Source organism: Carassius carassius, chromosome 47, assembly GCF_963082965.1.
Source record: "Carassius carassius chromosome 47, fCarCar2.1, whole genome shotgun sequence".
Taxonomy (NCBI): domain Eukaryota; kingdom Metazoa; phylum Chordata; class Actinopteri; order Cypriniformes; family Cyprinidae; genus Carassius; species Carassius carassius.
Window position 1 is genome coordinate 20,859,564 of NC_081801.1, and position 27,293 is coordinate 20,886,856.

General features: G+C 38.7%; 1 protein-coding gene across 3 annotated transcripts in view; it reads right to left on the minus strand.

The window, feature by feature from the left end:
- Positions 1-2,554: 2,554 nt before the first annotated feature.
- LOC132130793 (angiomotin-like) overlaps positions 2,555-27,293 on the minus strand; it is a 48,306-nt gene continuing 23,567 nt past the window's right edge. For 2 of the 3 annotated variants that reach the window (XM_059542605.1, XM_059542606.1), the window contains exons 4-14: positions 24,567-24,710; positions 21,973-22,978; positions 20,881-21,385; positions 19,572-19,716; positions 14,176-14,268; positions 13,871-14,016; positions 12,346-12,495; positions 5,990-6,180; positions 5,261-5,640; positions 3,536-3,787; positions 2,555-2,802 (exon numbers count right to left, since the gene is read on the minus strand). In XM_059542605.1, the coding sequence (XP_059398588.1) occupies positions 2,678-2,802; positions 3,536-3,787; positions 5,261-5,640; positions 5,990-6,180; positions 12,346-12,495; positions 13,871-14,016; positions 14,176-14,268; positions 19,572-19,716; positions 20,881-21,385; positions 21,973-22,978; positions 24,567-24,710 (3,137 nt within the window). In that variant the 3' untranslated portion in view covers positions 2,555-2,677. Of the gene's footprint in view, positions 2,803-3,535; positions 3,788-5,260; positions 5,641-5,989; positions 6,181-12,345; positions 12,496-13,870; positions 14,017-14,175; positions 14,269-19,571; positions 19,717-20,880; positions 21,386-21,972; positions 22,979-23,801; positions 23,863-24,566; positions 24,711-26,087; positions 26,507-27,293 lie in introns of those variants that run through there. The other variant, XM_059542607.1, reaches the window with a different exon arrangement.

A 27,293-nucleotide genomic window follows, 5' to 3' on the forward strand; every position in this document is an offset into this window, starting at 1 on the left:
ATAGGAAATACAATTTAATTCAATCATCATTGTACAGAAATAACATTGTCAAGCAGCAGCTAGAGTGACATTTTGTAATGAAACAAATACTATTAAAGTAAATGCAAAAACATTCCTCGTGAGGAAAAAAAAAAAACGTAAAATGCCCATTGATGGGACACAAGGGTACATACTGTACAAAAACATTCTCATAATCTGTCCTGAGATGGACCAACACATTCACCTTTAGAAACTCAAACTGTAAAGTATCAAATGTAGCAAGACCATCAAGATTCGTTTAGATGACGCAACTGAGACTTCAGGTGGAACAAACCGATAAACATGTTAATGAAATCTTGACTTGTGTGGCCAGATTAGCCTCACAGTGAGACTGATCAGCATGGTTAAACTTGAACTTTGACCCTTCTAAAGCATTTTAATAGATATCAGTATGCATACAGGAAGCCATATTTGAAATGTAATGTGCGTGTTTATCTGTATTTTGTCCCACCCTTGTCTCAGTCCACTCTTTGGTCCATTGTTTTAGTTTGTGCCCAAATTAGACTAGTGCTCTTCAAACTCGCTTAAACTGTCCTAAATACACAAATGTGTATGGGCGATTTAACAATGCTGGAAATTTTTCTTTCTGATTTAATTAAAAAAAAGAAAGACAGGAAGGAAGAAAAAATAGCTAGTTTCTATCTCTCAAGTGAATGAGAATAGACTTATTGTGTACAAAATGTCAAGTACCGACACAAACAGTGTGCTGAACTGAGACCAACTGTGCTCAAATACTTGATTACTTGCGAATGAATTCAATTTGGTCCATGTTTCCATGAAATAAAATTATACGAAAGCAAATTTTTAGGGAAAATATTCCAATTTTTTTTTTTTTTAATCAGGTTGAATTATTTTAGACTTGTATGTGGTTGTCTCTTGACCAAGAACTAAACTGTAAATATGAAGCTGTTATTTTGGATCTCATTTCTTTAGCCCGGTTTCTTTCAAATCATCACATAATGTCTCCACAATAGTCACATGGGATTTAGGGCTCGGATGATTGGCTCAAAACAAGACATTTCCTGCTCCAGCTGACCCTTTATGAGAAATGGATTTTATACTGCAATGTTTTATGTGTCCTATCCCCTATAGGGGAATAAGCAAATGTGCTTAGTGCCAACTTTTAACCGTTCAAAAGTTTAGGGTTGTTAAAAGTTTTTTTAATACTTTTATTCAGTATCTTGTACCTAATGTATAAGGATATTAAATTAAAGATTAGGTTATTGTATATTAGAATTTGTTTCTTAAGAATCAAATCAATACAGAATGATTTCTGAAGGATCATGTGACAGTTGGAGTAATGGCTGATGAAAACTTCCCTTAGTCATCGCAGGATTAAACTACATGAAATATATTACAATAGAAAGCAGTTATTTAAAACTGATTTTTATATAATATTTGCAAACTTGGTGAGCTTGAAAAAAAAAGAAGAAAGAAAAAAAAAAAACCCAACAACTCCAAACTTTTGAATGGTATTGTACCATAATACTAAATACCACAATTTTGAACATCTAAAATCATTCATCTGAAGGTTAGAGTTCTTTGAGATGATGACTTGCTTTAAAAACTTTTTAAATGAAGCATTTGAATGTTCAAATGACAAAAACGCCAGTTAACATGCTGAATACATCTTTGAGACTATTTTTCATATTTGTGTATAAGCACAACACGAGCAAATTCACAAATAAATCAGCTTAATGTTTTAGAAAAGTGGTTCTATTTACTGATTTCATGGAAGAATCTCATTTACACATCCATGTTATCTTGAATTACAATAGACCCTCTAAATAATACGAGGGTCATTGCTTGGCCCTGCTTTAAAACATTTGCGTATAATTTTATTACATTTTTACAGATTCCTTTGATCAAGAGCTAAATGTCTGTCTTGCAACCACGAGACTGGAATAAAGCTATTTTGTTATCTACAAAAGAAAATGCTGACTTAGGAGTAACCATCACATTGAAACGAGAGGTTGGGAAAGGAACAGACTGGGAAATCTGGGACTAAGTGTGAGAACCTTTCGCTCAAGGCACGTTGTGGCTGCTGTAGCTCTACTGGAATGATGGACCTCAGTTCTGATTGGAAAACTACCGACTCTCACACAGACAAACCCAAAACCAGTTGGGTCACTCATACCTTCACATACGGATAGATGAGCTTGTGGACACAGGTAAACGCTTGTTGGTCCTTTGCTCTTAAACAGTGCGCGTATGTGCTATACAGACAATGCGTCCTAGAATAAAAAAGGCCCTATGACATTCAGTTTTACAGTATTCTGATTCAGTATTTACATGTAACAACTTTACAGCTAGTCACCATATCGCTCAATACTCAAGTGCCACATTTGTATTATTAGTACATATACACAACATAACGAATGCATACCCAAAATAAGTAAAAAACAAACACAAAGTAGTGCAATAAATGTAGAAAGTTATGCCAATACATTTGGTCCAAGGGTCTGGAGGGGAAAAAAGACCACCAGACAATACTGTACAAAAAAAAAAGGGTTTGTGTAAAGAATGCATTCCTAAACATTCTGACCATCTTGATTCTAGAGTAATGGAGTGAAGAGAAGCACACAGTTCCTTCACCTGCTTTGAGTTTCTGTACGGATGTGTGTGTGTGTGTGTGAGATCAGATGAGTATCTCCACCATCTCGCTGTCCACGTCCTGCGCTGGGAGTGGTGATGACGGCAGGCTCTGCTGCGGGAGCAACTGCACTGGAGCTCTCCTCTCTAATGTACTGCTGTGAAACACATCTGTAGACAAAGAAACATGCAGATGTTTATGGGTTAATGGTGAAAAAGAGTGATCAATTAAAAAAGAGAAATTCTTTAAAAAGCTATTTTAAAACATGCCATGTTCTAAGAAATGTATGCATTCATGTTGGTTTCATATGGTTTTGAAAAAAAGAAAGAAAAAAAGTTTAAATTTAATGACTAAAAATGTCATGTGATGTAACCATATTTTCCTTGAATACGCACACATACACACACATACATATACATACATACATATTTTATATTTCATGATTTCCCTGTTTTCCTATGCATGTTGATGCATTAAGTACTTTTAAATATTTGCAATAATATTTTAACAAAAGAGCCTCAGATCATTAAATGCAGTAATTAAAATATAATATGCCTGACTATAGAATTTTCTTTTCATGATTTTTTTCTTCATATTGGGACAGTTACATAAACATAATATTCTTTACTTTATGGCCCATAAAAATATTAAATTAATTATAATTCATAAATTAAAAACAAGCTCATCGTAGAAATGTACTAAAGTTATTGTAGGTAAGAATCACGTGTCTACTGAATAAATGATCAAATCTGGATTAAAAAAAAAAAGTCATGTGATTGACAATTTAATTAACTTTCTGTTGTGCTTATCCATTAGTGGTTTCTGGGTTAGTTTGTCATTATTAAAAAAAGGGAGGTAAACACTGGTTTATTATCTGTAAAATGTGATTTTGACTATGTGTACCGGCGATGCGGTCAGGTATGTAGACTGGGCTTGGGCTGCTGATCCGGCTTGGTCCGGATACGCTCTGCAGGGCGGGTGTGCTTGGCTTGCTGGTCTCCTGACCCTTTTCTGTCTGGGTGCAGCTGTCTCTGCTGCCGGTTTTTGAGTGTGTGGCGGCTGACATGGGGGTGGAGGGCAGGACCGGAGATGGAGAGGAGGAGATGGACTCGGTCCTCAGAGAGTCCCCTCTGAACTCTGGGCCCAACAGGACACCTTGAACATGAAGAGCATGAACAGTACAGACATGAATAGAAGGAAGAGATACTTTAATACGTTGTATTATATTATGGCTGCAAATAGAGCTTTGTGTATCGATAAGTGAATATTTAATTACTACAATACTAATTTCTCACTACAGATGACATCAAAAGTGGAAAAAATTGGTCAAAAATGTACATTTACACAAACTGACCATCAGCTGCAACTTTCAAAAAAACATGCTGTCACAAAATCAAATGCACAGGATAGTGGGATATTATAGGAATATTAGGCAATGAATGACACATCTGTGCTGCCTTGAACAATTGATCAGATAAAGGTATATCAGCAGACAGGATGTGACAATCACTGGATTCATGCATTTGTTGCCTTCACACCTCTGTATGTTGCCTGCAAGGTCAACATTTCTCAGCTTTCAGACAGAAAGTTAAACAGAAAGTTAAAAGTTTAAAAAAAAAAAAAAAAAAAGGATTGACATGTTCATGATGTGCGATTCAGGAATGTTGAGAGATTCAAATGCTAATATGTTTCAATCAAACACTCTATTTTGATAAAATATAGAACATGAGACGCTGTTTTGTTGATTTAACACATTTAGTAAAAATATGTATTATTTTATTACTATATTTACTTTTAATATTTTATTACTTTAATTTACTGCTAGGTAGGGGTTTGGCAAAAACATCACATTATGATTTTATTTCAATTTGTTTAAATCATGATTTTATCACGATTATTTGTCATGTTAGTTTTACTATTTTGCAAGTTTATAACAAAATATAAAATAAAATGGAGTGGAAGATATTTATGCCAAAGTAGGTGAAGATAAAAATCTTTTTCATTACTTTATCTGAGTTATTAAAAAATAAGAGCAAAGATGCACATTACAAATGCCCATAATATAAAAATAAACAGTGCTTTATTTTTAAGGTAAAGTAGGTGTATTTAGCATAACCAACTCTGTTTATATGTAAAACTTTAGTTTTTAACAGCATTAGTACAATCAGACATTAAACATAACTTATTCCAGTAATCAGGCGCTGTTTGACAGGTTTTTTAGTGTGCGCTTAAAGGTGTGCACGCTCAGAAAAAGCACATTTCAGAACAGCATGTGAATGAAACGTTTAACTGGCAAGGCTTTAAACCGCATGCAAATAATGCACGTTTGTGATTGTGAATGAGTGCACTGTACCGTGTGTGTAACTCTAATGCTGAGTTTGATGTGAATGTACATCGCGTTATACAGTATATTGAGACGGAGGCACCAGAACTGCAACTGATAGAAATGTGCGCTGTAGCACGACATTACAATATTTATTCAAAAGCAGATCATGGAGATCATTTTAATCATCCATGACCAAAAATCGTGATATTGCCCACCCCTACTACTGGGGCTTCACTAAGGGTTAAACAGTCCCACTATTATCCCATTTCAGACCTATTCCACATCACACTGGATGCACTTACCCAGACTTCCCTTCCAGCTGCGATCTTCCCTGCGCTCCTCCGTGATGGGGCTGCTTCCGCTGAGGCCCAGAGAGTGTGACAGCAGCCCGGAGCCACTGGAGCTGCCAGTGCCTGTAGCTATGGACATGAGGGACTTGGAGGGCCTCATGGCAGGTGCGTCTAATTTGCTGGCCGGCTCTTTCCGCGAGCGCTGATGCAGTACCTTTATCATAGCATCCTTCTCTATAATCTGAGCATGCAGGTTCTTGATCCTGCTCTCCATGTCTAGACAGCGGCGGTTAGCCATGAGGATCTCCTCTTCTTCTTTCTGGATACGTGCCTCCACCGAAGTGTCGTAGCTGCTGCTGGGGGAGTGGCTGATGATGGAGGAGGACGTATCTCTGGATAGGTTAGAAATCAAAAATACATAAAGAACAATGAGAAATTTTGTAGATTTTCATTCAGTTTTCACTAGTTACTTTTATTTTGTAGTTTGTTTTCAAATCCAGTTTAGTTTCAATTAACGGTCATAGATCATTTTACTTTTAGTTTTACTTTATATAGTCTCTGTTTCATTCATATGGACACTTTGAATGACAGTATTTAATAAATTAATAAATGTTTCATTTCTCCCATTTGTACTGCAGTAAACTATAGTTTCAGCTGAGTGTTATTGTTTGCAAACTCAATTTTGATAACTTTCTATATTCCTACATTGTAGACTTAGCGGATAGCAGTGAATTTGCGTACCTCTGGGTGGCAACAGAAGCAGCGGCGTCCAGCGTGAACTGTCTCATGACGCTCTCCTCCAGGTATTTCTGCTCCCATTTGGTCATGTCGGCCTCCAGGGCCAAAATCCTCTCCTCTTTTTCCCTCAGGTGCTCCATCAGAGTCGCTGTGCTGAACTCAGGACTAACGGTGTTCTGAGAACCACCATGCCTCTGTGAGAGTGAAAGAGAGGCAGAAAGAACCATTAGTAAATCTTAGTTAAGTATATCAATTCTGACTAAAATGTCATTAAAAATAGATATTTTTCCCATTTAAGCAAGTTAAAATAAGCAAACTGACTTAGACTAAAAATCAACACTAGGGTTACAATCAGTGCAATCTAATGAAATATGTATCATTTTACCTAATATTTTCATGTGCTATTGAGCACTAAGCAATACTTAGCATAACTTAGCAACATGTTTACATCAAACTATCAGAATCGAGTCTCTTGTACAAAACATAACAGCAAAATAACAGTGAAGGATTGCATTGGTCGTGTCATTAACAGTGCTGATTGCCTACACAACACAATATTAAACAAATACTAAACTCATAACCTTAGGTTGGTAGCACATCCAGATAAATAGTATTACTGGGCCACATTCATAATATTAACTCTGAACTTTCTGAACTTTTCTTGACAGATGATGGAGTTGACTGAGTGATTGAGTTAACCAATGAAATTGTCTAAGAGGCAGAATCTGCAATTAACTTGAGTTTTCTGTGTGGAAAAGCCCAATGTTTTGTTTGAGCTGTGTATTTTATAATTCTGTATAATTTCAGCATACAGACCACTTCTGAAACTTGCCAAACCGGTTCAAAAATTTATCACAGTTTGGCCAGATGATGCTACCTCAACACTACAGGACCTTCTTTAAGTGCACAGACTGGAACATGTTTAAAGAGACAGCCACATACAACAATGACACAGACCTGCAGGAGTACACTAAAACTGTGAGTGCTTATATCAAAAAGTGCATTGATGTGACAGTCACCAAGACCATCACCACACGTGTAAACCAGAAGCCGTGGATGACAGCAGAGGTTTGTGGGCTGCTAAAGACCAGAGATGAAGCATTCAGATCAGGAGATAAAGCAGCCCTCAAAACAACAAGAGTCAATCTGTCATGTGGTATCAAAAATGCAAAACGGTCATATGCTCAAAAAATCAACAATCACTTCACAGACAGCAGAGACACACAGAGCCTGTGGCAAGCCATTCAGACCATCACTGACTACAAGCCCCTGCCACAGGCCTGTAATTATGACCCACCCCCCCCCCGGATGCACTCAACTGCTTTTATTCACGGTTTGAAATGCAGAAAGACACACCTGCACAAAAACTGCCCACACCTCCCAACGACCAGGCGTTTCTGTCTGTCTCCAGTCGACGTAAGGAAGACCCTATCTAGGATTAAACCACGCAAGGCTGTGGGTCCTGATTAGGGCTGCACGATATTGGGAAAAAATGACATTGCGATATTTTATTTTTCTGCGATATATATTGCGATATGAAATCTAGCTTTTTCTTACATTCTCATTTTAAATGATTTAAACATCAACACCATCGTGTCAATTGATTAATATGCGCAAGGGAGAGAGATCAAGACAGCGCTTGTGTTGTTTGAAGACGGTGAGCGTGCGGCAGGGGCTCGCTCGCTCTCTCTCTCTCTCGCTCTCTCTCTCTCTCCCTCCGTCTCTCTCTCTCTCGCTCGCACGCACGCGCGCGAGCGCTCTCTCTCTCTCTCTCTCTCTCTCTCTCGCTCGCTCGCTCTCTCTCTCTCTCTCTGCCCTGTCGAAACTTTCACTCTATGATGGTTAATCTGTGCAATTAATCCGCGAATCTCATTCGTCAATGGCCAGGGAGCAGCTGGCCCCTTACAGTTAATGAATAACGGATCAACTACGACAGCCTACATCGCACATCCTGTGACTATCGTGGATTCGTACATCGCGATATCGATGCTTAGACGACACATCGTGCAGCCCTAGTCCTGATGACATACCTGGCCGTGTACTGAAAGACTGTGCTGCACAGCTGACAGATGTCCTAACAGATATCTTCAACATCTTGCTCAGCCAGACAATCGTCCCCACGTCTCAAATTCACAACAATCATACCAGTACAAAAAAAATCACCTGTGTCCTGTCTAAATGACTACCGTCCCATAGTACTGACTCCAATCATGATGAAGTCCTTTGAGAGATTAGTCACCCACAACATCAAAACCAGCCTCCCCAACACACTCAATCCGCTCCAGTTTGCATACCATCCAAACCGCTCTACAGACTATGCAATTCCTCCATCCTTCACCTGGCTCTTACCCACCTAGAAAATAAAGACTCCTATGTTGGAATGCTGTTCATCAACTTCAGCTCAGCATTCAACACAATAATACCACAATAGCTCATTAAACTAAACCTGCTGGGCCTTAACAATTCCCTCTGTAATTGGATCCTGGACTTTCTAAATGGAAGACCATTTAGATTTTTAATTTTTTTTAATGTACAGGTAAATATTTATATATATAGTATATTTAAAGTCAAAATCTATCAGTAGGTTAGTTGTTTATAGGTATAGTACTATGTAAAGCATTTGTATAGTATCATAAGTTTACTTAATTGTTGTATGTCTGTATTTATGTAGCACCGTGGTCCTGTGAGACACGACATTTCATTCCACTATGTCCACACATGTAGCGGAATGACAATAAAGCTCAACTTGACTTGAACTTGAATTGAACTTTTATGCTTATTAGAGTATTGTGCCATTAGTTTAGCAACATGCTAACATTAAACTATTGTAATTAATGCACATCACATCAATGAAGGCAACAGGTATGCATTGCATTTTATTTATCATCAGCTAATTTCAAGATCAAAGATGACAATAGGAGAGAGACCCGCATCGGCACTGGTAAGATCATGTTTCACTACTTTTAATGAAGAACTGTGTGTTCAGTGTCTGTGACTTTCAGTTTAATTTGCTGCAGGTTGCATGTCGATTTGCTGAAGAGATACTCAGCTACTCATTTGCTGTAATACGGGTTTCATTAGCACCGTCATATCTGAATATCTCTTTAGCCAAGCAGTCACATTATGTATCTCATAACCCTGTACTTTGGTTACATCTGATCAAATGCACATTAACATTCTTTTGGCTGGGTTGAACACATCATTTTTTGCTTAGTTGGAACAGCAGCTACGCACATTTTTCTCTATTTCCTTCTCTGTTTCTGCCACAGGATCGACATCCTAAGGTAACTAGGAATTACAAAAGCTTCAGTATGGATCCAGCACTTACATAGACCTGCGATGACCGAACACCTGAGAAGAGATGATGCCAACCCTCAGACAACACACAAAACTAAAACATTTTTATTGGCGGGTCTATTATAATTCGGCTATCAAACTGCCCAGCTATTTCACTTCAGCACCGCATTTCACACACACACACACACACACACACACACACACACACACACACACACACACACACACACACGTGTGTGCAAATGAGGATTAGAGCCTGTAGCCAGTGAAGAAGGCTCCATCCACAAACAGACGTACATCGTCTGAAGATATAAGGCATTTCATTTCACTTTAACAAGTAATCTGAATGGCCTATATATGTGCAATATTTTAAAGGGATACTCCACCGTGTTTTCATATTAAACTATGTTTTTCCCTTAACTAAGACGAGTTGATACATACCTCTCTCGTCTCAGTATGTGCACTCAATCGCTTTGGCGCGCGGTGACACTTTGAAAGCACTTAGCTTAGCCCATTCATTCAATATGGGCCAAGCAGAGAAGCTACCAAACACCTCCACGTTTTCCCTAATTACGGTGGAGTATCCCTTTAAAAGAGCCCTCACTAACTGAGTTTAATGCCACAGTTATGTTATTCTGGATTCTGTGGCAGTGTGTGGGGCTCGTCATGAGGCGCGCGCTCTGGAGCGCTGTATTACTAATGCATCAGTTCAATTGAACTTCACTCCAAATCCATGAACTTACCTGTTTTGAATACTTTATATTTAACATGTTCGTTTATGTCCAATATTAGTGTTAAACTGTTGGGACTTCAAATGAAATCTACTGATTTTCACCGTTGACTGATTTTGCAGAGCATTAAGACTGATAACTTCCATGCGCTGATGTAGCAGATTTGTCACAGGACACGCGATATGACGGTTGCGTCCGACTATATATGAACTAGCTGTTTTAAATACAGTATTTTTATATTTAACGTTAGTTTATCAGTATGTTTGAAAGTATATTTTTAGATTATTTGTGATTCCATCGGCTCTCTCTCGCATATCTGTGCAGTTTAAAACACCAGATAGTTATGCTATGACAAGAACAAAGACTCTCTCTCTTGCTCCACCCATGCACGATAATATCATGTATCGTCGATCTCATGGGCTGACGATATGACGATTTGAAAAATGACCATATCGCCCAACACTACTTTGCATGGAAAAGTACTTAGAGCCATGCACATTTCCTTGTGTCAAATTGGAGTACTGCAGGTATTGGGAAATATAAGCAGCAGCCATGATGATGATGATAACAATAGGCCTAGTAGTAGGTTAATTAGTTCATTTAGTTAATTTTAGGCCTAGTCAGTTAATTTTCCTGAAAGATCTCAGATGCTGGATAATTGCTTAACTGTTAACAGACAAGATTAGAATGTTAAATAAAAACTAAATTAGATAAAAAACTATTTAAATATATGAATGAATATCTGAAACCCGTTAATAATGCAAATATCCAATAATCAGAATATGAGTTTTGGTGTCATCATGCATCTATGCATCACTTTTGAGAATGGAAAAACAGAATAAAATTGTATAAACAATAAATATGTTTCACGTAAATAAAACGCTCCATAAATACGCTCCTAAACAGCATACAGCATGAACCTCTACCTCTGCTAGCAGGACCCCAACTTCCACCTCAGTAAAAGTTGTAAACAGGCTCTAAGATTTTAGTACTGTTGTTCTAAAGTATTCTAATCTCCTTTGAAGATTGTTTCAGGTCTCTAGGTTGAACAAACACCACAAAGGAAGGATGTCCAGTGGCAGGGCCCCTAATGAAGAATACAGCTGTCTGCTACTCCTCTTCCTCTACTCTCAACACCAGTGTTTGGAATAACGGCGTTTAAAAGAACGGCGTTAGGTAACAACGTTATTTTTTCAGTAACGGGGTAATCTAACTAATTACTTTTCCCGTCGTTACAACGCCGTTTAACGTTACTGAACGTTAAATGTGGTGCGTTACTATGCATTGATTTAATATGCAATCCGAACGCACCACTGGCTCACACAATGAATGAGCAGGTGGGTTAATAACGAGATAAGCGATTATGATTGGCTAAGGCAGAGTCATGTGTTTCATGGTAGCCAATCAGAGCCAGTGTTTTTACACACACGCGCCAGCGGCACCAAACACACACAGTCACACACACGCAACAGCTACACAGAGATTCGCAGCAGCAGAAATGGCGAGTCAGGAGCAATCCGATGGAAAGTTGGCATTTTCAAGGTGGAGATATAAGCACTACTTCAAATTCATTGTAGTCCAAGGCAAGAACGTGCATGTAATGTGTAACGTACATGTAATGTGTGACACACGCATATACAAAACTAGTGGCCAAAAACACTTTTCTTACAAAGAGTGCAGGATAAAACTCTTGCTGTCTGTTGACGTGCAATAAATCTCGAAAATTATGTACGAACACCTGTCTGTTCTACTTATTTCTACTGACTTGTGAAAACTGCTAAAAAAAAAAAAAAAAAATTCTTTGACATTTAGCAACTTTTTTTTTTTTTTTTTACAGTAACGCAAATACTTTCCCTGGTAACGAGTTACTTTTATTATAGAGTAATTCAGTTACTAACTCAGTTACTTTTTGGAACAAGTAGTGAGTAACTATAACCATTACTTTTTTAAAGTAACGTTCCCAACAGTGCTCAACACACACACATTAACATAGGAGGTTGAGCTGCAACCATTCCTCCAGATTAAGGGTCAGTAAAAATTGGACACACAGGAAGAGATTACACAAGAAAACTGAAACATCTCCGCAAGGACAGCATGAGCTCCTGCTGCCTACAGCTGATTTGTTGCATTGCATTTATTGCAGTTTAATACAATGATTTAAAAAATAATTATATTATAATATAATAATTATTAATTATATATAATAAATTGTGTGTATATATATATATATATATATGTCAAGATAACTAATGGTTCTGGGCCAAAATGTGGTCAAATTCCAATTAAAAGCCAAAAGTCTGATTAAGTGAGAATAGCGTGTGCATCTCTTACCTGTTGCATTCTGAGTGATTCAAGCTCTCTCTCCAGTCGAGTGCGTAGCCGATGCTCAAGTTGTTCTCTCTTCTCACAAGCGGCCTGAAGTTGTGCAAGAGCCTGCTGCATCCGCTCCACCTTCTCCACATATACCTGCTTTTTCTTCAGCTATATAAACACACAGAGAATGCAGGTCAGATGCTGCTGCTCACGCCGCACTCAGAAAACCCCATTTACCTTACAATGCTTCCTTGTATCCTTCAACCTTTCTCTATTCTCTACATCTCTCAAATCCACCAGTGGTTGTAACTGCAGTCAAAATGAATGCCCCGATTTAACTCGGGGGGGGGGTTCACAACATAACACAGAAGAGTGAGAGAGAGAGAGAGAGAGAGAGAGAGAGAGCAAGAGAGCACAGAATTATATGGCTCTTCTTTGGAAGGGGTGGGTGGAGAGGGCAAGAATTTAACCATCTTCCAAGTCCTTTCATGGCAGACAACTCAAGAGGCTTTGTTAGGGGAACAAGCAGGCATTTGTGACAGGGCAAAACAAAAGTGGAATGGCCCAGTGCACTTTAGGATGCAGGGGTGCATGCCCCATTCAGCAATGACCTAAAGGCCATCTGGGAGAATGCCAAAAGAGCTCAACCACAGACTCCAACTGTTACAAACACTCAAGAGTGGAGTTCAGAAATGTCAATGCTACTTCGGGTTAGAAGTCTTTTTTCTCCATTTTTCTCCCTATTGAAGCTCTTTTTGGCCTCAGAAAAGGTTGTGTGATTTTAGAGAAAGTTGTGGCAAATGGTTCACTCGAGCCTGAAGATCTTAACTGCAGCAATGAGGAACTGATGGGAAGAACTTCAAAGTTAAAAAGGTTGAGCTTAAACATCGTGGTGGAGTACCACAGGGATATGTTGGAGGGTAAGTGATTTGTGACTCAATGAAATTTCCATTTAATGCTGTTTCGATAAAGTACACCCACAACTTTGTTTATCAACAATAGATAATAAGAGGAAAATATTTACAGATGTTAATTTATTTCCCAAAAGGCAATCTATTCGGCTATATTGTCCAATGGTCAGTGTCCTTAAAGCAATTTGTGAAGTATCTGGAACAGATCAAGCCCTCTATAAAAATCTGTCCAGTGAAAGGCTGCCAAACAGTTAAACTGCCTCAGCCCTTCATCTGGATGGCAGTATGATTCAGCAACTCCCTTGCCAAAATAAATAACCAAAGTCCTTCGAGATTTCCTTAGTTCTGAAAGCATAATGTACAATGTGACCACAAAGAGGAAGGGAACACGTATACATAACATAAACATACATATGGTCACAGACATCATAGAAAATGTAAGTTAATTTTGTTGACATGCAGGTAAGAAAATTAACACTTTGAATGCTTTGTTATGTCCCAATTTAAATAGTTTTTTTTTTTAAGTGGGCATATATGTACATAAATGTAAAAACACTATGGAGTAGATAAAAGCATGTAAAACTAATTTGTAAAATTTCACAGGGGTACCACTAATTATCAAAGAGCTTTACCTCCTCCTCCAGTTTGACGACTTTGGCTTGGGCGTTATTTAAGGCCTGGTCACGGATCTCAATGTGTCTGCGCTGGTCCTCGTTGGTACAGCGAAGTGAATTTAACTCGATATCCTGCTTCTCCTTTTCTCTCTGAATCTCTTTAACTGATAAATTAGTAAAATGAACATTCTGCATTTTCTTTTCCGATATATCACAACTATAATTTGTGCTTATAAATGAATGGGATTTCAAAACAAATTTGTGGTTAATTTAAGTGATCATATTGGCTTCAATGTTCTAGATTTTTCTAGAGGTCCACTCACTCTGAGCCAGAAGCTGTGAGATGGTATTGCGATTGTCCTCGGTGCCTTCACACTCTTTTGTGGCGAGCTGCTTGTTGGCCGTTTCCATTCGCTCTATTGAAAGAAAGAGACAATACAATTTCACAGTGGTTCATAAAGATTGGTCAGGTGCGAGAGATTAAATCAATATTAGAAAACAGGATACCAAAACCAGACCATCTGTGTCAAACAGATTTTATATGTGGATGTATTCATGTGAAAGTTTATATGGCCTCACATAACTAAATGTTGTTATTATTTATTTGTGGAAAAAAAAATGACAACACGACAACACCTTTTTAAAATACTAATACCAAAATAAAAATATTGAATTTACATCATGCATTCAATAAAAGCAACGAACCAGCTGTAATTACTCTAACAGAGCCTTTGTGCAATATTCTCCATCCTCACAGTAAAACCAAAGAATATGTAGCTCAATATTCCAGGCCTCTTCTCACAAGTGATACACCGCTGGGACTGGTTGCTCAGCAAATTGGAAAACCATAATCTAACAAACCTTTTATATGTTCCCAGTTCCCAAAGAGTGGTCTTGACATAAGTCATGATGTGCTGTTAAAACTGTCCGAGATAAGAGGGCCATTATATGGTAGTAGTTGCTAGTTTTTTGCAATGGCAAACCATTTATCAAGGAAGCAGGCCAAACGTTAAAACAGTATTTCCCCCTGTGTTAAGTCAACCAGACTGTGAGATAAGCATTCCAGAATAAACTGCCTTTCCCCCAGAGTGCCTTGTTTCCTCTCAAAAGAATTAAGATTCTAATCTAGATTTGAAATATAGATGAGAAGGGCACTACATATAAAATTTTTGGTAGAAAACTATGCTACAAGTAGATGTCAAAGAGTTGCAAAAAATAAAAAGTAACCGCACACCTCAACTTGTTTTTGTCTGTAGTTCAAACATATATAAAAAAAAATGTACGCACCCGAAGTTAGGATCGGGGGTTTGTTGAAAATGAGCAAATGTAATAGTGACGAATGCCTTCACAAACAACACTAATTATTGATTGTAAGAAATCTACTTTGATAAAATCTAGGCTTGAACAATAGCAAAAGTAGTTTATCAAGCTACATAAAATATGAGAAACATCGGGTGAAAGAAAGAAGGTCAAGAGAGAGAAGAAAAAATTGGTGTAAAACTCTGGGGGCTCCCTGTGGACTTGAAGTCTGGGCATACTGGGCCTGCTGACAGCAGCAGAGGATTGAGAGCAAGAAACTGTTGGTTTGGTTGGACTCCAAAAGATACTACACATAGCCATGAGATATCACAAAAGAAAGCAAACTAAATGAAAATTACAATGCTTTGAACTTGGATAAGAATGTGGAGCCTCTCTGAATGGGAAGCACAGAATGTTGGAGCCAGGTGGAACCACCACAACATTCTCATTTACAGACGTATTGTTTCTCCATCTGATTTTCTTACACATCCAAAGTTCTGTCACGAAATTCTAGATGGCGCAGTCCAATAGGTTATTCGATCCGACATAATAACATTATTCTTCACATGGCGCAGCTGATTGGTTCCTTTTCCTATCAGCAGCCAATGAGTTTGCCGCTCAACATTTAAATACTCAGCTAATACTTGCTTTAGCAGTTGCAGCAGACTTCAGAAACCCTCCACCTTCCCCAGCTCCACCTGTATTAGGGCTGAATGATTAATCAAAATTAAATCACGATTGGGCAGAAGCTGCTATTGTCATGCGTATTAGGGATGCACCGAATTTTCGGCCACCGATAGACTTTTATCACCGAAACAACACGGCCGAAATGTTGTGATGACGCAAACAGAAACCGCGACCTGCACGTGCACCTGCATAGCGCAGACCACGAGCTCCCCGCGACATTCACTTCACACCAGTGAGAACATTCTCTCTCTTCTTATTCCTTTATTCGCAGCACTAAAACGTCTCCTAACAAAGAGATTAAGACGGACCACGAAGTGAAAACAAAGAAAAGTACAGTCTTATAGAGTCTGTTAGCACACATCTCACTGAGATCTTTTCGGATCCTCTGCACTTCATCGCAAATGTGCTTGATCCGCGTTATAAAGACCATTACTTCGATGCAGAAAAAAGGCAGCGCGCACAAGAAATGATCCAGGCCGCGCTGGATGTGGAGAACCCGCGTGGAGACGGAGAAGCGCCAATAGGCTACATACATACATATACTTACATAATATAAGATTGTAGCCATATTTCTGCTAGATTTCGGCTTTAATTTGATAAAAATGTTTATTTATGCCCTGGCCCTATTTAAATACACTCTCTCAAATATTTCTCAAATGTCAGGCAGATGACAAGCTCAACTGCTCAACAGCTAGATGGTTATCTGTCTGAAGTCCCCATCCCCAGAAGTGATAACAGTCTTGCCTACTGGAGAAGTAATGCACTTCCTAGTCCTACAGAGAAAAATTTCAAATGCACTTGACCTAAATGCACTTTGTTCTTATGAGAGACCAGTTCATTTTAAAACCTTTCTGCAGGCCAGTAGGCCTGTACATTATTATTTAATATACACATGAGTGGGATAATTTTTTAGTTTGAATTTTATTTTATACTGTGCATTGTTGCAATGTGCTTAATAAATATTTGCACAATTTCTAATTATGTATTTTTATGTTGTTTTTTTTTATAATTTATGTAATTGTAATTATCTTTGAAACTAATATTAAGTTATGCAATTGCAATGTCTTAATTTTAGTAAAGTTAGTACACGGTCATAGCAATAAATGCAATGGTACTAATAATTGCCATAATTTCTTTCGGTGTTTCGGTTTTCGGCCTTGGTTTTCTCTTTTTCTGTTTTCGGTTTCGGCCAAGAATTTTCATTTCGGTGCATCCCTAATGCGTATCTTTCAGTGAAGCACCGTTCTGTGATTAGCAGTAAATCTCCATCCGAAGGCCAGAGGGCGCTCTCGTGCTGAAACTCCAAATACACAAATTATCGCAGAAGAAGCCCAGGAAATCCCTATAGCGAGAGCTAAATAAACAGAAGATTTGACTGCTTTCATTAATTCAGCATGACTAATAAACACATGACTATGACAATATATAGTTTATCTGATTTCGTCTTATAATTTTTATTATAATAAAATATATATTAATGCAATGCTAATCAACATAGCCTTCATCACTACTTACAATACTATGAAATATGTTTTGTGCCTTATTCTGTGTAAGAAGCCAAATCATCTCACAGAAGGATTTATATCAAACACTCAACTGACGTTATGAAGTGAGTTTGGAGTAGAAACAGGTTATTAAATGTGGTATTTTCACATGCTTTCAGATGGAGCAGCATTTACTACACAGCGGTAGTTCACTGACAAGCTACGCAAAGAGCTTTCATAATTGCACGATTAAATCGTCTGCAAATATGAACGTGATTTTGCGTAGCTTGTCAGTGAACTACTGCTCTGTCCATCTGAAAGCACATGCTGTAGATTAACTACCGTATTTTCCGGACTATAAGTCGCACTTTTTTTTCATAGTTTGGCTGGCCCTGCGACTTATAGTCAGGTGCGACTTTTTTATCAAAATTTATTTGACATGAACCAAGAGAAATGAACCAAGAGAAAACATTACCGTCTACAGCCGCGAGAGGGCGCTCTATGCTGCTCAGTGCTCCTGTAGTCTACCACTGAGCAGCATAGAGCGCCCTCTCGCGGCTGTAGACGGTAATGTTTTCTCTTGGTTCTTGGTTCTAAATAAATGCGACTTATAGTCCAGTGCGACTTATATATGTTTTTTTCCTCATCATGACGTATTTCTGGGCTGATGCAACTTATACTCAGGTGCGACTTATAGTCCGAAAAATACGGTACTAATCACAGAACCGGTTTTACTGACAAGATCCGCATGATAAATGCATTCAATTAATGGTGCAGCCCTAACCTGTATAGATCTGCTACAGGTTAATTTCATGTATGTTATATATGGGTGATATTTCATACATGTTATTTGTGCAGCAGCAGCAGTATTTCTTACATGATTACAGTAGCATGTCTGTGGATGTACTGGCAGTAGCAAATCAGTGTACCTGCTCTGCTGCAATGCAGTGTAGCAGATCTAGAAGCCGTATACATCACGTCTTTTGAGTGCTCGAGTTTATTTCAATTGTAGATGCGCAGCAAGCATGCTCATAATTAGGGGTGCACATAATTTTTTCAGCCTGGTTCTCATAAGAGAACCTGGAGATTTGGTTTGGTCCTCACACTGCATACAGCATGACCCATTAAATGCAACTATAAAAAATGAATTAATAATAGTTATAATATTATTACACTTTATTTATTTAGTTTTTTAAAAATTAAATAAAAATAAATAAACTAAATAATAGTGTGTGATGATAATATTATTAAAAATAAAAAGCAGTCCTAGTATTAAATACAAATGCATTTATTTTATAGTAAATAAACTTAAAAATAAAATGTTAATATTTACTACTACTTTGTTTGTTTGTCTCTTTAAGAAGAATCGCTTTATGTATTCCCAAATTTTAAGTCCTTTGGAAAAAAGTGTCTAAAAATAAATAAAAGCGTTTTCATCATATTTAAACTTAAAATCAGCAGGCTTTTATTTTGGCGGGTTACCGGCTAGTAAGTATACGCGCTTCCGGATTTAGTGCTGCTGATTAAAGAGCGTCAGTGGATGGATGTCAGTTTTGTATTGTGCTTTGAAACAGTAGGCATAGCCTAGATTTATGCTTTCAGGTTGAAAATAAAACTTATATAGTACAGTTTGTGATCTAAAATACGCAAATGCGCTGTCAGAACATTTATATTACGCATTTTGTTATTTTGGTCACGCATGCGGACCTGCGGACCACTTATGTGCACCCCTGCTCATAATAGAAGTGGCACAGCTGTGGTACTCATGTGCTGCAACGTGCTCATTTTTCCAAGCTCGCCTACGCCGCAGCAAGATGAAAACAAACTTTTCAGAATCCCACCAAGTGCACCACAGGTCAACAGACAAGAACCAACCAATTAGCTTCACTTTTTCCATGCTAAACTCTCAGAGAGTTGTCATGACAGAAATAATATTAAGTCTTGAAGCTTTACTCAGCTCTACTGCACTGGTATATCAAACTGTGTTCCAGTAATTCATTTCAGTCTGTCAGCCATAAAAAGGTCTGCTCTTAATGATTTCTCAAACATATTACCAAAAATAAAACTCAACAAAAATGTGCCTTAAAATGGTGAACTATATACTAAGAACGACACAAATATGCTTTGGAGTCACTGCTTATTCATAAAACTGTGATATAGTGGCAAGGTACAATTCACTTCCTTTCATAATTATGTGCTAATATTCACCTAAACCCTATTTTCATTAAATTATCCTGCTCTGTTCTCACCTCTTAGGTCCCTGTTGAAGTCGTGCATCCTGCGCACCTCCATCTCCAACTTATTTCTCATGGTCTTCTCGAGAGCTTCCCTCTTTGTGGATGATTTGGCTAGGTTCTCATAGGCTTCAGACACCATCTGGATCTCAGTCTCCAGCTGCAGAGATAAGAGAGAGCATTAATATTGTCTTACAGAAAAAATATAATGTATATGAATTTGGAATTCAAAAGGATACAGTATGAAAAGTTGCCTTGCATGAAATAACACTAAATCTGCTACACTTTTAAGGCTAAATGGAGCTGGTTCTCATGCCTGAGCTGGTGCTGGGCCATCTGGGAGCCTATGATGGTATTTCCAGACCCTGTTCATGGAGGCATACCAACACTACACACTTTCGAACTCTTTCTAATTAAAGGGTTCATGAACTGCATTTTTTATTACTATTTTATAATGTTATCGGAGGTTCACTTATAATTTTAGAGTAATTTTACATAAAATATATAACAATTTAGAAGTAATGGGAGTAATAGTAATAGCAGAAGTAAGAAGTAATAGTAACTATTTTCTACACTGTTTTTGAGCCTCTCTGCAGAATGGTCTGTTTTTATAGGTGGGGTGCATTCAAGACTCACAAGAAAACACCCACTGTTATGATTGGCATTTGCTTAATAAAATGAAAGAATGATGCTGCTGTGGCATACTTTGAAAACAACATGGGTCATTTGGGCTTGAAATACTCACTATATATGAAACAGTCTGGAACAGACAATGCAATCGCGGTAAAAGCACATTTACTCACACTTATGTGTTGCTACATTACTGTTGGACCCACTGTCAGATTACTGTTGGATCCATTACTGTCTGATCCACTAGTCAGACTCCATGCTGCATCATCATTTACTTTCAGTCTATCCGAAAAACCTCCATCATACTCTTTGATTAAGAAGAATCCGGAGTAAAGCAAACAAACAAACGGTGTTGCACTTACGCAATCTGGAGCTCTTTGCTAATTCTACCCTGTGTTTAAACCGGACGCGAGCAGTGCAACCTAACTATAGACAACAGAACCCATTATAATCAGGATTCTGTCAAAAGATCAAGGGAAATTAGATTTCTCAGTTTAAGACCCCTTTAAAAACACTTGATTTAACTCATCAGCTCATTAGTAAAGACTCCAAGCCCAGAACTAGATGGGTCAGATAAGAAAGACATTAAAAATGTGTAGTCTTGGTGTACCTCCAGGAACAAGACTGGGAAAAACACTGGCCTACTGTAAACTGGCCCAGGTTTCCAAACTGACTTACAAACTAAAAAGATTACCTTTTGTAGTCTGGACACCTTCTCCCCACACACTTCCAGCTCTTGCTTAACCAATCGGTTCTCTTCGGACAGCATATCCACCATCTGCTGGGCACGGGCTAGCATGGCGTAAGGATCCCCCTGCATGGAGTGTGGGTAGTGTTGTCCTGGACTCTGTTGCTGCTGTTGGGGGCCCTGTTGGTGGTACTGGTGCTGATACATGTGGAGGCCCCTGGGAGCTGACCCATAAGGATCATGAGGAAACACATGGCTCCGCTGATGGGGAGGGTGACCTGGGCCATATGGATCACCTTGGTGGGAACCAGGCCCCTGTGGGCTACGAGCACCAGTGGGGAAGTGTAGCTCTCCCTGGTGACTCATAGGTGGAGGAGGGTGGCAAGAGGCCATGATGCTGCTAAGAGTGGAAGACTGAGCACGGGAGAGAGAGCCCCCTGATGTAACAGAAGATGAAGGACTGTGGTGATGGACAGACCTTTGAGAGTGACTTGAACTCTCCTTATTTGACCTAATGAGAGCACAGCAATAAATAATATTAATATGTTATCATTTTGGTTGATAACAAAAGTCTAAACATATAAAAAAAAATTAAAGAACTTTTGTTGAGCTACAAATAAATTAGGCTGATTTACACTTGAATAACCAACGGCTTCTAGTGATTAAATCACGATAAGAAAACAATGACTTATCCAAAATGGAAACTATGCAATGCATTCCAACCGTTCACAAAAATATTTTTTCACAGGTCAACATTCCAGGTTCTCTGATACATAATGGAGAAACTGTCATGTTGTGACATGTTGTAGATGATTATTAGAATTTGACATGCATTCTTTTGCTATATGCCACACTGGCTCTGAGGTGAATGAATTTAGGGAAACAGGCAAAACTGGCTTTTCCCATAACTGGTTTCCTGACAACATGTCCCAGCATCTAAGGGAAGGGCTGTTTTTTTGTTTGTTTTTTTTTACTCATCATTTGAATTTTTTTAACTGAAGAGTCAAGCAATGTAATTTGTGTTTCAAGGTGCATCAATCTAGAATCTACAAAAAATCCCAAACTTAGCCCACTCTGGAGCCTTTAATGTACACTCACCGGAAAGAGCCATATTCAGGTGGTGGCTGGTACCGGACATTAGGAATGTCAACCATGGCTGGCTGGCTTGTGCCACGGTGGTCAGTGTAGAAATGTCCAGGCTCCTGGTACTGAGACTGATGGTGCTGCTGCTGTTTGGGTGGAGAGGGCATTCCTTTAAAAGGGTAGTCTGGTGGTGGGCCTCTGTGCGGGGGCCCAGTGGGTTTATAGTAGTCTCCAGGTGGAGGCAGCTGAGGGGAAAGTGGTGAACTGGTAACAGGTGCATGGGCCTTGACCCCACTGGTAGCCAGTGAGAGTTGCATTAGTCTTTCACTGAGTGAGCGTACATGGCCTTGTTTAAGATCCTTGAGCCCGTCATCTTGGTGCACTTTGCCTCCGTTCACTCTTTGCACTGTGGGTCTGCCCTCTGGGGGTCTCACCTTAGGGTTGTTGACGCCAGTCACATAAAATGCAGCACCTACTGATGGGGGTATGTGTGGTTGAGTCTGTTGCGGCTGATGGCCACGGAAAAACTGCGACTGCACCTTGGCTTGGTCATAGGTGGGCAGGTCTTCGAAATTCTGCCCTTGTCCACTCACGCAGCTTCCACCACCTGACCCTGTGCCTCCATTGCCACCACCTCCTCCTCCTGCAGTGCGTGTACTAAGCTTCTCCATGCCGCTGTCAGCCTGCAGCTCCTGGCCCTGAGGCTCCTGCCTCGCAATGTGAGGGACCATCGAGTGCTCGTCCCCTGGGCCGCCAGGGCCCGGGTATCCACTTATTGGACCTTGTTGTGGTTGTTGTTGTTGCTGCTGCTGCTGCTGTTGTTGCTGCTGCAGGGCAAGATAATTCCGGCCCTCGCCATAGCGCATTTGCTCCTGTAAGAGCCGTTGCAGAACCGTATGGCCACTACCACTACTGCTGCTAGCTGATGTGTCCTCAGAAACTGGGGCTGCCGCCCTCATTTCCAGCTTCTGTGACCTGCCTACCTCATGGAAGGAGGAGCTTCGGGCACGGTCAGCACTCCCTGCCCAAAACACCAATGACAGATAAGTGATGAGTTCAACGACTTGTATCATAGGCTGAAACATAAGTGTATCAAGCTGAAAAATTAATGAAAACAGACTTAAGGAGATTGACAAGTCTTCTGAATGTTTTTAGAGAAATGCTTGAAATCTCAAACCCCAACTGTCCCAAACTCTTCACACATTGACATCTGGGCACCACAGTCATGAACGTTAGTAATTTATGACATCAATTCCCACTTTAAATGGGACAAAGGTATAATTCTGGTGATCTTTAACCACTACTAACTATTAAATGTAAATCAGTGATTAAAGTTTATGCATTGTAAAGAACAGGAGCCCAGTGTCAAGGTGTTGAAGTCCACCCATGATGCAAATCATGTTACCAATACCGTATATATACACACCACATCTCTGTACAACTGCTCCATTTCTTTAACATGCATTGCAGTTGAGTCATCTGATTATCCAAAGCTTACATGTCTTAGTTCAAAGCTTAAACCCCAATACCCCTACTATAGGCTTGAGCGGTAGACACTTAGAATTCACACAGAACAATTCAAAAACAACAGTGAGCTGTTAAAGCATACAAAGCCATTAGGTGGAAACCATTCCGTAACATTAGCACCAATGGGGGCTATCTCTACGGCAAAATGAAAAGTTACTGTCACATATATATATATATATATATATATATATATATATATATATTCGGTTTCTCTAAATGGTGTTAATCTGGAATGGTTGACACTACTGGCCTTGAACAAAGTTTTTAGTTTAGTGGTTATTATACCATCTAAAAAGTAATGAAGGGGAACTTATTACGTCTATTGTTTTCTGATTTTCCTCGCATTCTCAAGGAGGATGAGGCTTTTTTCCGAAACATCTGTGGTGAATAAATAAATAAACGTAAAAAAGTGAGTCAGAGACAGAGCCATCAGTGTACAACTGCTTTCCAACATGGAAGGCCAGAGAAAGTGGACATAGAGAGAGTGAAAGAAGAAAAGTACAGTTCATAGTGGCCCGTCCCCAACCCCCCATACTTTATCTTCCACTTCCTGTCATTCTCCAAGCTTTTCCTCACTGAGACCTCCCTCAGAGCCAATGACAGAGATGGCCATAAACAAAAGCAGGATAAGAATATGAAATGCAGAAGTCACAAAAAAAAACTCATGGTTAAGACAAATTAAATGATGGCTGATTTTACTGTAGATGGAGATGTGACATTTCATATAATGAAAAACAGAAAACTGTCCCAAAAAGATATTTGTCTGCAGCTTTATTTAATATGTTAACACATATCCGATTTTACTGTGACATTCATACAGTATAATTAGAGAAAATTTGTCGGACAAAACTTAGGGTCTAGAAGTACTTCAAGCACCTTTACTTGAAAAAATGTCTCTAGATTTTGGTAGCTGGAATCACAGTGTAGGACGAAACATAGCTGAACTGAACTAACCTATAACTTCTAGTACATCTTTTTGTCCCATTGATGTCCACCCGACCCATCTAGGCTCTGGTGTCCTCCAGTCATGGTGTAATCTTTTGACTCCATTACTCCACTTCACATATGCCCAGGTCACCTACCTGTGTGGCTGCTGTAGATGCTGTCGTATGTCACTACTGGCTGCTCATGGTCCTCCAAATCGCTAGGGTCACTGGACTGAAGAAGCTCCTCAAGTTGCTCCAAAACACACAGCCGGTCTGTGAGGTCCCAAACACCAAGCCACTCTAGAACAGGAAGGCACTCTGGCAAGTTAGAACAATGGGGGTGGGGTCCAAAAACAACTAGTTGGGCTTTTTTTGGATTGCATCATTTCATGTGAAAGATAAGAGGACGGGAGGTACATTTGTTTCCTGATTGAAACAGAACCAAAAAAGAAATGTCCTTGTTTGTTTTACTCCCATTTTCACAATGTTCACAGTTTTCACAGTTCGATTCAAACTGTATGTAAGGATATGCATAGTTTTAAGGGACTGGCATAAGCTACATAATTCCAAGCAAACACAGTAACACAATGTAGTGCGTGTAATGTTGATGCTTTAGGGACTGACAAAGTCTTTAAAAGTATTTAAGATAAATTCTTCCCAAAATGGATATATTGAATACATGTCAGGGACACATTTCACCCTAAAACACAAAAAACAAGAAAATATATTTTGCACAAATCTAAAGCCTTTTTTTAAAGGCCACTAAGATTTATTTATACTGAGAAAATAATCATTTAAAATCAAGCACATTTCCCACCACTTTTTGTTGGGCATTTTAGATTTTTTTTATTTACTTGATTAAACTAAAAGTACTTCAACAGTTTGTTAATGTGTGTGTGATAAATGCATTGCTTTATTATTTAATTACTTATTATTAAATTTTTTAAATTTCCATTGTATTCTTCATGTAAAGACAAATATTTATTTAAAACATCCATGTCAGAGTGAAATACATCCAGGATATATTCTTGACTCGTTTTGTGTGTTTCACTTATATTTGTCTGTTGACCAAAACCTAGAAACATCCTCTTTCAGATAACAATTTTTAAAAGAAAACTCACTACAAGAACTTTACACTTTTATGAAACAGCCTGAATCATAAAAAAAACCAGACCTGTACAACTCTGCAAAAACAGAAATAGGCTACAGATGCCTCCTCCCTCACACCCCTGCTGACGCTTGAACTTCAAATTCATTGACTGTTTCAGAGTGCCCAGAAATGAATTTGGGGAATCTGACATGCCTAAAAGTCCACAGATAGGTCTCCTAATGAAAGTTTCCAAAGTCTCTGACCTCAGAGTCTTGCCATGGATGTGTCAGTGGCACTACGTGCCTACAGCTTAAGTCCTGACCAAGGTATGAAGCATGCCAAGCATGATTCCCTGATCTACAAAACTGGGAGAATGTTTATCTACCCTCTTAACTCCGTAAACACACTCCCTTCAGATTTACTACCTACAATGTCCATATACAGCAAATGCATCTTTTGTCTAGACTGACGTTAACTTTGAATAAAGTTCAAACATTTTCATACTAGGTGAGTACAATCGTGATAAGAAACTTCATTTTAAGTTTTTAGAAAGCTGAAATATTCATCCAACACAAAATTCAACTCACAGATTTCCACCTCCTTTACACCAAAGATGTCCAGGATGAGAAAACTGAACTCCTCAACCCGTTGACAATTTGTCTTGAACTGTACTCACACCGTTCACACGCTTAACGACACTGCTGCAGTGAGCTCGTACAGTGAACTAACTAATGCATTCCATCAGGTGTGGCTGTAAGGATAGGTGGGTTGGATCACTGCCAGTTATCTACACACCTTCAAACCTGCCTGCTGCTGTTACCACTCCAACTTACATCAAAATGAGTAGAGCTTATTATTAGGGACTGGGTGTGCAATACATATCTGAAATCTTACTAATATAACAGCTGACCCAAAGTAATTGTGGTTTATACAAATAATTTCTCTATGATGCTTTCCCAAAACCTCAAAAGAGTCCAACTTTATTTATCTATTCCAGATTATCTGGTTTGGGTTTTTGAGTTTACTGGAATGTAAAAATTTTCGCTTTCACTTTTTGATTTCGGTTGTTGTGCTAAGAATTTTTTACCTGTACTCTTCAATTTCTGTTTACTACAACAATTCAAATATGTACAATTTGTTGAGATGACACCGCATTTAATTGAACACAAATGAAAATGAGACAAGAGACACTGCGTTGAAAAACTGCTGGAAAAAGTAACATTACATCATTACATCAACATTATGACATCTACATGTCATAACATTTATGCATTTGACTTTTTTTTCCCCAAATGGACTTACATTTAAGTTTTACTATTAGCACACGCATTCCTTGGAAATCAAAACTGCCAAACTGAGCAAGGATCCACCTGCTAAGAAAAGCTGAGTAATGCAGAACCAGGTGATAAGAAACTAAAACACCTGGCTTGCCCGAACACAGACAGCAGTTATTCTTTCCTCAGGTTTCTAACAGGTTTGCTGCCCATGTCTCTTACAAAAGCAACTAATCAAAGCCAAGAGCAACATGGGTACTGTCAAGAAATCTGAAAGAGTACAATTAATTAAAAAAAGGCTTCATCCTCTTGAAATTTAAAAAGAAATAAATGACCCCTGGCAGTGTTCAATACACATGTAAGCTGTGTAAAATGATCCCCATTGGTGTGCAATAACCTGCCGATGAAGTTGTGCAAACATTCTCATTTAATATAATCTCACTTCCTTGACAAAAAAGTTGTTTGGTTATATACCAAGAAAAAAGTCATGTTACCACATAAAAAAAAAACTAAATTAAT